General features: G+C 43.9%; 1 protein-coding gene across 1 annotated transcript in view; it reads right to left on the minus strand.

Annotated features, from left to right (window-relative positions):
• Positions 1-9,030, minus strand: part of LOC119653392 (A disintegrin and metalloproteinase with thrombospondin motifs 6-like) — a 47,552-nt gene extending 38,522 nt beyond the window's left edge. Inside the window, exons 1-4 of the mRNA XM_038057958.1 lie at positions 9,003-9,030; positions 8,716-8,948; positions 8,519-8,662; positions 2,875-3,312 (exon numbers count right to left, since the gene is read on the minus strand). Coding sequence (XP_037913886.1) covers positions 2,875-3,312; positions 8,519-8,662; positions 8,716-8,948; positions 9,003-9,030 — 843 coding nt within the window. The remainder of the gene's footprint in view (positions 1-2,874; positions 3,313-8,518; positions 8,663-8,715; positions 8,949-9,002) is intronic.
• Positions 9,031-10,955: the final 1,925 nt, after the last annotated feature.

The raw sequence follows: 10,955 nt of genomic DNA on the forward strand, positions 1-10,955 counted from the left end.
CATGCGAAATTGGGGTTTATTTGAACAAACCTCATTTTTTGATTGAAGTCAGGGCCAAACAAACCACCCGAGGGCGAAACATGGGAAGTCGAAAACGTTCCAGAGGATAGCATGGCAGAGGAGCTGAATGTGCTATTTGAGCAGGACGGAATTTGTCATCCAGGAAATAAGAAAGCTCAGGGAAAAAAGTACCCAACTTCATTTGAATTTGAATTCTAATGGGAAAGGGAACCGTCAAATCCTTGGAATCCTTGGAATCAGAGAGTTGGTACCAACAGCGGCTTCATATCAACTTCGATCGAAAAAGCCACGTTTACCTTTTTCTTACATCGGAAATTCAGGAAGAATACGGTTATTGCAAAAATTATAAGTGACCATAGGTTATAACAACCCCCTTGCATTCACAGTATATAATACATATAAGCAAAAGGCAAAAGCCAGCCAACGAGCCACGAACTGCAAAAACCTTCAGCAACATGGCCAGGAGCCAACCAAGACAACCAACATTTTCTGCTCCGTATAAACGGAGAGTGCCTGGAGGCACTGGAAAAGGTCGACTCTAAAATCCGGTTCGGAGTCAGGAACGTAAAGATAGAAATCTTCCGCTCTCCAAAACCGGACCACGACCTAGATCCAATCGACGTAGCCAACGAGCTGTTGGAGGATATGAGGATCGGCGGTCCAACGGAAACAAACCCCTCACGGAAGCAGATCATGCTGAGGGTAACGCAGATATATCTAATAATAACAATAATCGTTGGCGCAACAATCCATATTGGATCAGGGCCTTGAAGTGTGTTAGAGCACTTCATTTAAGACCGTTACAGTACACTACAGTAGACTGTGGGAGGAAGTGTGGTCAGCATTGCGCTCGCCCGAGATTATTACCCTGATTTGACTCAGGTACTCATTCGCAGCTGAGTCAACTGGTATCCGACGTCAAATCACTATACAAATTCCACTGCCGCCAGCGAGATTTGAACCGCGACCTTCCGTACGACAGCCTTGTGCTCTAACCACTCAGCTATCCGGACACTATCTATCACAGATATATCGGCAGCACTCAAAGTGCGCCTTGGCTATTCTGCTGGTCTCCATCCACATCGCACTAATACAGGAGCCCTGGATACTTTTCAGTCTAGATTTCGCGCAGAGATCTCTAAACCCTTCAGAGATTCCAGGAGGATCGGCTGGAGAAACTTTGGTCAAGTTAGAATTAAGAACAAATTCTCAGCGCGCAAATTTGCAAGATTGGCACGACAGACGAACTGGAGTCAAAGGTCGGTGCTCTGGAAAAGGCATTCGAAACCGCCTGTAAAGTCCCGTGCCCTGCTGAATATAGTAAGAAGACACTGCCACCGTGGTGGAATGACTGACCAGGGGAATCTTCAACATCTGCTACCGGCATATATATTGGCAGCCATACAAGGACTGCTTGAAGAAGTATAAGTCGGCCATTGAGACCGCTATGATGCGTCCAATCTTAACGTGCGGCTCTATTGTATGGAGGCAGGCTTTGAGCAAAAAATCCAAAAAAACGAAGCTCAATAGGATTCAAAGAACCGCGTATGCAGGTGCTGCTGGTGGTGCTTTGCAGTCCTGCCCGAGAGATGCTCTCAATGTACTCCTGCATCTCCAAATTAAATACGTTGTAGCATGCAGTGCCGTCAGACTACGTGAGTCCGGATATTAAACAACGAAATCCTACGGCCACAGTAACATCCTAGACGAAGAACCTCGATTTAGCTGGCTTATAACATAGCCCGATCAGGAGAGCTCCTGTGCCAGACGCGTGCAAACGCATTCAAGGTTACGGCGGTCTGTGGGAGCACTTGCCCATAGGGAGCCATGCCGCAAGGCTCGGCAGAGCCTACAATTCGCACTGCCGAAGCTGCGAAGAAGAAAGGAAACCCCCAGGCACTTTCCCTGCTCTAACTAGAGTCAGGTTATGGACACTAGGAAGGAAGGAGAGCTGCTTTGCTTCGTGAATACTACGGACTAGCTCTGAAAACCCGAGCCGGCTGGACTACTCTGCTATGGCATCAAATCGGCACACCAAAACGCTTATTGGGCTCCACGGAGCGGCCACTGATACCTACCTACCTACTGTCATAGCTGGCCTTTCCAATTCCCTTGCTTTAAGACTAATGTCAACACTAAGAAGGCTTTGAAAATTTCTAGGCGAGACATTTCATTTTATACCCCACGCCACTCTATTTGTGGAAAAATAATTTCACATACCTCTCGCATGTATGTATATGGACCACATTTAAACTGAAGGTAGAAAAGTTTCAATCACTTCGCGTGGGGACTCACGTTCCAACCCTTCCTCTCAAATCTCTTGTCAATAGGTTTCTGGGAAAGACGGACAGAAATTGAATCGATTTCAATAATATTATTGCATAAAATGAAACCCTAAAAAGGATTTGTTCTCTTGACGTAAATTTCTTCAAATGAACTTTGTAATGAGAAAGGGAAAAACTGGTTCCCGAAGTACGTCACTTGCGACTATAATAAAGTCTTTTAACCAGAATTTGTGAACTTTTTTGTTATTTACAATCTAGGAATATGGGCTGGTAGAGATCCATAAGTTGGTTATAAAGCTGTTTGTGAATAATTCAAAGAATCTTTATAAACAAAAAGACGGAGGCTTAAATAAATTTCTGCTACAGAAGGTGATACGTAAGCAGATTTTAAAATTCCCACTAACTAAAGCTGCCTCACTCAGCACTAACGACCTCTTACTGTTGCCGTACTAATTCCCGACAAATTTACATTAACCGTTTAAGTAAAGAAGTAACTCCATAACTACACACTGCAAACCTTAAAACACTTAAAAACTGAAAACAAATCCATCAACACTCAGTTAATTACCATATTCATCACGGCCAGTATATAATTTTCATGATCTTTATCCTTATGAAAATCGAGGAACATTTTATCGGCTACAACGAGCACTTCCAGATAACGATGATGTGGTCCATTAGATCTTCTCCTATCAACATGGTTGGAAGTGCCATTACCCTGCTGTTTGCGATGGTACGATTGCTCCTGTTCATAATGATAGTATGTATCAAACGCACGCTTCCAACCCTTGCGCCAATCTTCATTTGTGCCACAGTTTGTGTGAAATCCATCATCGGCCAAAGATGATGATGATGAAGATGGATCCTCGTTTTCTGGTGCTTTGCGCTTAAACCGATATTCGTCAGGACCGTAAATTATATGCAAGTGATGACCTTGCTCGTTAGCACAAAAATCCTTTACAGGTTCAATGTAATAGACGCCATCAATTGTTTTAATGTAACCTGCCTGTGGATGGAAGGGAATTTATTTTTTTAATATTTAAAACTTTTAGTTAAAGGCAATTAATCGATGTGAATAATGACTACTTTCAAAATTTTCGAGAACATGATCTCAGATCTTCTTATGCGGGAAAAGTATTATCCAAAGATTAAGGCCAGAGCTTTGTGTTCACTATAGATGACAGAAAATACCACACATCCGAGTAATCGGTGGAATTAAGGGATGACTTCAGGAACTTTAGTAAAGAATATCGTCATCTACCTGCGAACTGTGGCTTCGCAACGATAAATGGATTTCCAGTTAATACTCACAATCCTGAATGAAGGCGTAGAAAACATCAACACGATGGTCATTTCCAATATAGCCTCCATATATAAAACCCAATAACAGTAAATATTCTTGTAATATACTAACGGTAGTCATAGTCATCGTGGAAAAATTCGTAATGCGGGTTACCCGCTGTACGTTCAGATGAAAGAACGTCCAAGGGCTTTACATGAATGTTTGCCCTCCCAATATTGTTAGGATCCTTTTACCCTCTGACCTAATTACTGCACTCATTAAGGCTCTATTGTTGATAATGATAGTAACTATAATTTCCCCGAGGGTTGAAGGTGATGTTTAAAGGGTCCGTCCGTCCAACCGTCAACAGAACGAATGAAAGCCGCGGTACTACAGCCCAAATTTACCAGCTAATAGAGGAGGAAGGTTCGACAGAAAAGAACTTCGGCCACTAAGGAGGGGGGAGTACAGACTGAATCCTGCCTATCAGAACCGTCTCCTTCACCATTACCGGGAAGAGCGGAAGAAAGGGAAGCTGGTGACGTGGACACTATTGGTTTAACGCCGGTATGTGGAAATGGAGCAAGCAGATTGGACATCGTGAACCTGGAAACGCCCCAAGCCGGCGGTAGAACAGGGCAATGCGAAGGTAGAAGCAGCATAGAAGCACCTTGGGAATGAGGATATGGAAATGGCTGTACCACTAGGCGGGGTAAGGTGCAGAGAAATTGGACGCAAGGAAATGGAATCCCCGGCGGAAAGGGGGGATAAACTGGAAACCTCGGTGGGATCCACACTGGACACACTCGACTCTTCTGTCAGGGCTAATGCGCGCAAGAAGCGGAAGACCAACACATATGTTGTGGCCAACGCTTTATTGTGCTCCGCACCAGGACTTACATCCACGCGTCCCGTGGGGATTAGGACCGGTGTGCCGGGCGGTGATCAAATCAGCGAGAACGATAATGAATGAATGAATGAAGCTGGTCCCTCCCATAGGAATACAGACACGCAGGCGAGAAGGAAAGAGGACGTATGCGGAAGCTGCAGCCTCAGTTCTGACCGCTGCCGTGGGAGTTTCTTCCAATTATGGCAATATGTCAGAAGGACAATTTGCCATCCTCTGAGAATGTCTGTGGAAAAAAATGCTGGAGCCTGGAACGAAGGCAAGATTTAACAATCAAGGTTTTCGAAATGGGCTTCTCCATTTGGAGAGAGTGGCTCCAGCAGGCAATCCCGGCTTTGAGTTCTGGCGGTCGATCCAAATTCACTATTGTGAACACTGAGCTACGCAGGACAGAACATGTCAGATTTTGGTTACCGGGCCCTCGAAGGAGGGCAGAGAACATCATCCGCATGCTGAATAAACAGGACCTGGTCATGGACTTTGGACGCTGGAGGGTAAAGTTCATGAATGCCAGGAAGAACAAATCCACAAACGCGGAGGGTTTTAGCTTGGTATTCGAACTGGATTAAAAGAGTCTAAATGTGCTCAGAGGAACTCACCATATGGTGCTCCACTTTTTCCTAGATAGATTGAAATTCAGTCATATCAGGAAACTGTAAAGCATAATCTCCATTTTGAGAACGAAGAACAATGATGGTCTTCGACTCACACAATATAGACCAAATTTCAGCATCTTCGGTGCCCTCTCCCATAATGGAGCTGCGCGCCCCTTATGGGAGTTCGCACTAGTGAAGGGACTACAGAGAGAATCCTACCTGCTAGTAACTTATCCTACACCTTTGAAGGAACAGGCGGAAGAAAGGGAAGAAAGGGCCAGAGACGTGATCGGAACTGCCTTGACGCCAGTTCGAATGATCGAATCTACGCAAACTGGACACCGCAAACCAGTCAAGGTGCAAAGTGGAAAACAGACAAATGCGCTGCGATGAAATTTTTCATGGATGGGAACATGGGAACCGCGGTACCTCCAAGTAAGGCTTTTTCCAGAGAAATCAAGCACGAGGGGATCGAGTCTCTGACGGTACGGTGTGGGGAAAACCAGACCGCGGCATATGTTTCTAACAGTTTTCCATAAAACATTAGACTAAGTTTATGTCGAAAAACATAAAGATAGGTCAAATCAACCTACAGAATGCCAAAGCTTTCTCCTATCTGTTGGCAGCAAGGTTCACAAAGTTGCATGATTGCCCCTACATTTTTCTGGTGCAAGAGCCGTGGGTTCGATTTAACAGAATCTGTGGCATTGGGTCAGTAAAGGGGGCTAGGATCTTCGACGATGAAAGATCCATAAGACCGAGAGCTTGTGCCCTGATATCAAGACGGTTAGAGGCAACCATGCTGAGACAGTTCTGTTCCCAGTACATATTTACGGTTATCGTATAATATCAGATTAAGAGAGAGGAAAAACATCATAGTTGTCCCCGCTTATTTACCCTATGATTCTTTGTATCCTCCACCGACGCAAGAGCGTAGGGGTCTGGTAGTGTATGCAGAATCAAGTGGTCTAGAGCTCTTAATAGGTTGCGATGCAAATGCTCAACATATTTGTTTGGGCAGTAGCAAATGCAATCCAAGAAAAGGGAAGCTATTTCACTTCAGCTAGTCGCATGACTGCAAACGTAGGGTGCGCACCTTCCTTCGTGGGACCGAGAAGGAGCGAAGTAATTGACCTAACAATATGTACCTCAAAAGTGTTAGAGTTGATTACACACTGGCGGGTGCTAGACGAGGTCTCACTGTCAGATCACCGATACCTAGAATTTAATCTGACTCTTGCGGGCGAACAGTCTGCAGTACAAAGATGGAACACTAGGAGAACGAATTGGACAAAGTTCAATGACTAAGGACTCCTTTGCGAAGACGAATTGGGAACTCTGAACTGCACACTTCTAGAGTGCTATGAAGAGGGTTGTCCTATTTCCCGAGGTCAAAGTGGTGAAACGGTTCCTTATTGGAACTGCAAACGCTCAGGAAATCAATCAGACGACTTCTAAGCCGTGCTTACAAAGGTAATAAGAACGAAGACTGTTTAAATTTCAGGAACTCACAGCGTGAATATAAGAGGCTTCTTAGGTGTTCAAAACGAGACTCCTTTAGTGTACTGTGAGGAACTAGAAGGTCAAAGAGAGACTTGAAGGCTGTGCAGATTAAAAGGGATGAGTCGGCCAAGTTGGACTTTCTTAGAAAACCCAATGTTACTTTCACGAGCTCCAGACTGGAATCAGTACAGACCCTCCTGAAAGTGCACCACCCGCGAGAATGGTGACAGAAAGCCAACATGCTTACCAGCGTGGAAAGTCCTGTGAGTCTTCTCTTCATTCTTTGGTTACAAAGATATAGGATGCAATTCTGAATGGTGAGTACGCGATGGAGGTGTTTGTGGACATTGAAGGGGCGTTTGACTGTTTGCCTTTTCAAAAATTTTGTGATGCCACCAGAGATCATGGTGTTGATGATGTTTTAATTAAGTGGATCCATGCTATGCTAACGCAGAGACTGCTTTGCGCTGAGGTGGGTGCCGATCACTTTATAACAGCCAAAGCAACGAAAGGCTGCTCCCAAGGAGAAATGGTTTCGCCACTTCTGTGGAGTATGCTGAACGGCTCACTACTATGCGAACTGTAAAATTTGCCAAATACACGCTTAAGCTTATGCTGATGACGTGGCTGTGCTCGCTGATGATCGGGATCTTGGAACGGTGTGTAGAAATATACAACGTGCCGTTGATTTGATAGACAGTTGGTGCCTCAGACATGGTCGTTCAATTAATCCAAATAAAACGACAATCATTGCCGTTTTAATTGAATTAATTCACAAAAGGCTGAAGTGTATGCGACGAGTGGTTGAAGGGTAGGCCATCGCAATCTATAACGATAGTCAAGCTGCATTGAGGGCGTTGTGTAGCCCTTTGATAATAATAATATTAATCTCTGAGTGCTCAGGCGCTTTGCCTCTCTCCCACCTCACACACAAATACCCAGAATGTGAGCACTTTTCTCAAAGGGGCTATCCTCATTTCATCGTGGGCTCGAGCAGTCAGGTAATTGAGTGTGGTTTTATTAATGAAGGCTTTAATGGCTTTAAGCGAGTCCGTGATGATTAGGGTTTTCTTTAGTTTAGGTATGACTGATAGCCTGATTGCTTAGACAATTGCTAGTAGCTCAGCCGAGAGAACTAAGATTTTGGTTGTTCTGAGTAGAGAAAAGAATTGTTATACCTTTGAGTGAACCGCACATCCGGCGTTTACGGCTTCGCCCCAGGCATCAGTAATCAGGATAGTAAAGAGATTCCCATTCCCCAAGATCCGCTCTGAAGAGGGAGTCGCCATCCTCATAGGGGTTTGATATGGAGAAATGCTTGAACGGAACGAGGGTTACGTCTGCATGTAAGTTTTCTAGGACAGAGTAAAATTTATTGCAAACAGCCGTTGGTGTGTTTGAGGTGATGTAATTGTCTATGATGAGGGCATAAAACGAGGGTTTCAACATTTTGGCATTGAGAATCTCTTTGACTGGTAGTAAAGATCTGCTGTAAGAGGGAGGAAGTTCGCCCGCTAGCGCAAAGGCGACAAGCATTGGAAAAGGCCTCATGAAGCTAAGACAACACCTCAGGGAAGCCGCCGTAAGAGACTCGATTTTCTTCTCAAGGTATTTGAGAGCGAATACTGAAGAGGTGACATAATCAAGGATTACGCATAATGTTCCATATCCATAGGATGATGTCTGGGTGAAGATGTCAGCTATGATCCCAATGATTCTCGTAGGGTTTGCTGATGCCCAGGGATAGCCCAAGAATGTTCCATGGTGATGTGAAGTAGCAAGTTATTGAGACACGAGGAGGTGGACCTGTGTTTCTCTGAGCAAGCGAAGATCGTCCAGAGCTAGGACAAGCGATGTAGTACTGAAGGACGCCCAACTACATTTTCCATTTTAGAAACATTATTTTTAGCTGAAATGCACTTGCCAATCCATCGCACAAAGACAAGGCCGCCCTAGAGCCATCCATCCCCTTGATCGTTCCAGTATAATGGCACAACGCTGGATTAACTCTCTTTAATTTTCGCGCCACAATGGTCGTTTCTGAACCAGGATAGTGGAATTCTGCTATCTACAATAATTAAAGAAAACAACAAAACCCAAAAATACATCATTGCAGCATACGGTTTCCGGTGACAAAAACCCATGATTTGGCCACAATTGGATGTGATGGCTTCTCCCATTGAAGTGGAGGTTATAGTTGATGACATCTGGGTCACAATCGTCTCGCCTGCGTCGCTTTGAAGAGTAGTCATGTTTAAAGTAATTCGGCAAGGAAAACGTTAGAAAATTCCCATCATGGGTTACTTTATGCGGCACTACAAACTCGTAGGATCTAAGGCTTTGGGTATATTCTCCTGGAAATACGTTTGACATTAGTGGAATACATCTCAGATTGGAATGATAATTACCGTCAACAGGCTCTCGGTGCTGATTCATTCCGTTCCCATGAAGATCGGCGAAAGCCACCAATAAAATTAAATTAAAACCCCAGACAAGTAACAAATCAAACTGCATTTCAATAAAATATAATAAAATATTTGTTTACGTTTTGATAAAAGTCACTTATGGCATTATGAATTATTGAAGGTTGTGAGTGGAAGTCGGCACCTGCTTAGTGATTTTTCAGTGACGAATGCCATCCTCGTGGAGTTTTCTATTCAGATATTAATTGGATGTCATTATGGGAGGTCGGCGTTTCTCCATGCACTCTTCCATTTCCTTTGGTCGAATATTCCCACGAACGGAGAGAAAATTAGCATGCAAACTGTGAAACATATGGGGAAGCGAAATCATTCACCATCTTCCGCGAAACCGTTCAGAAATTTATTGCCATTGATCAAATTCTTCTGCGTCATTAGCCCATTCATGCCAAGAGAACCTTTTTAAATAAATTCAGCAAAAACAAGACGTAATCTGATCTGTTTATTTAAGAATTTCCACCAACATCCAATTATTATCGATATCAATAAATATCATATTACGTTGGCTTGATCAATATGTGACATGCTCGTGACACGATCATTTTATCCAATTACATACATTAAACGACGACATGAGGGAAAAGGCTACCGACTCAGCTGAAGGTGAGCAAGGACCAAACAACTTTTGCCACGGGTAGAAACTGGAAAAAAATCTAAAACGGAGTGAACTTATACGGCAACCGCTTATTGGCTTATTGGCCAACCCGTTGCATGATCGGTTACGCTATTTGTTTTGCAATCAAACAGAAAATATTTAATTAATTGGTGGATGATAAGATCTGCGGTTATCTGGATTTGTTTCCTTTTTTGCGAGTTGATTAGTTTCTTGAAAATCTGGTGCGTGTCCATTTAATAAATTAGTACTACTTCTGCGTTGCTCAGGCAAATGAGAAAAAAGTAATTTGCGTGAACTTATTTATTTGAAACAGCACCGATTACTTTTAGAAATATTATCACCTAGGGGTGGTATCTTATCTGTCTTTGATCATTCGCGTGTAAAGTCTATGTTAAGGAATTGCGAACACAAGAGCGTCCCTAATAAAAATGGATTTGTACTCTAACACCCCAAATGAGCTGAAATGCAAAAACTCTCATAAAAAGGGTCCACTCCTTTAACCTTTATGAAAAACCTTTTTTAAAGTAAACATTTAAAAGGAGCGTCAAAATGATTGAATGATTATCAGAGCTTTGTGGTTGTCCTGTGTTCCAATGAAACGAAAAGATTGTTTTTGAGAAGGACAACCTTATTGTCCTTATTTGTATCGATATTTCGGGAACCAGTTGCCCCTTCCCCAATGCATACAATCTTAGTTAAAGAAGGCTTTGCCATAATTTAAATTTGAAAAATTGTGGACATTGAAACTGCCATTCAACACTGCTCAGCAGGCGAAAAACAAACTGCAAGAAAAGGGCTAACCAAAGTCATACTAGATGATGCCAAGGATAAGAGGACCCTTCAGGGGTCGTCAACGATCCTTAATGGGTGGCTTACGATACGGAGAGTGGCGTCCCCGAGGTGCCCGAGCAAGTTGTTCTCACCCCCTAGCTGGCATAATACCGGCGTCCTTGGTAGAAGCCTTGAGAAAGTTTCTCGGTGAAGAGCGAAATGCTAATGACCGATACTCGCCAGGACACACTGGGAGTCGATGGGGTGATGTGAGTCTACCTCTGCCAAGGTGGTAGTAGTGACGTGTATCAGGAGCCATTCCCTTCGGGACCCTAGTCGGCCAGTGTGCATTGAACCGGTATTAGTAGACCGCGTTGCCCCGAGTGAGCGCTGATCCGTCCGCGAGTTCCGGGATCAGCTAATCGTAGGTTAGCCCTCAAGGAACTGGGGTAGCAGCTTTGTCCCGAGGGTATACCCATTCCTGACTATTGCGG

Source organism: Hermetia illucens, chromosome 4, assembly GCF_905115235.1.
Source record: "Hermetia illucens chromosome 4, iHerIll2.2.curated.20191125, whole genome shotgun sequence".
Lineage (NCBI taxonomy): Eukaryota > Metazoa > Arthropoda > Insecta > Diptera > Stratiomyidae > Hermetia > Hermetia illucens.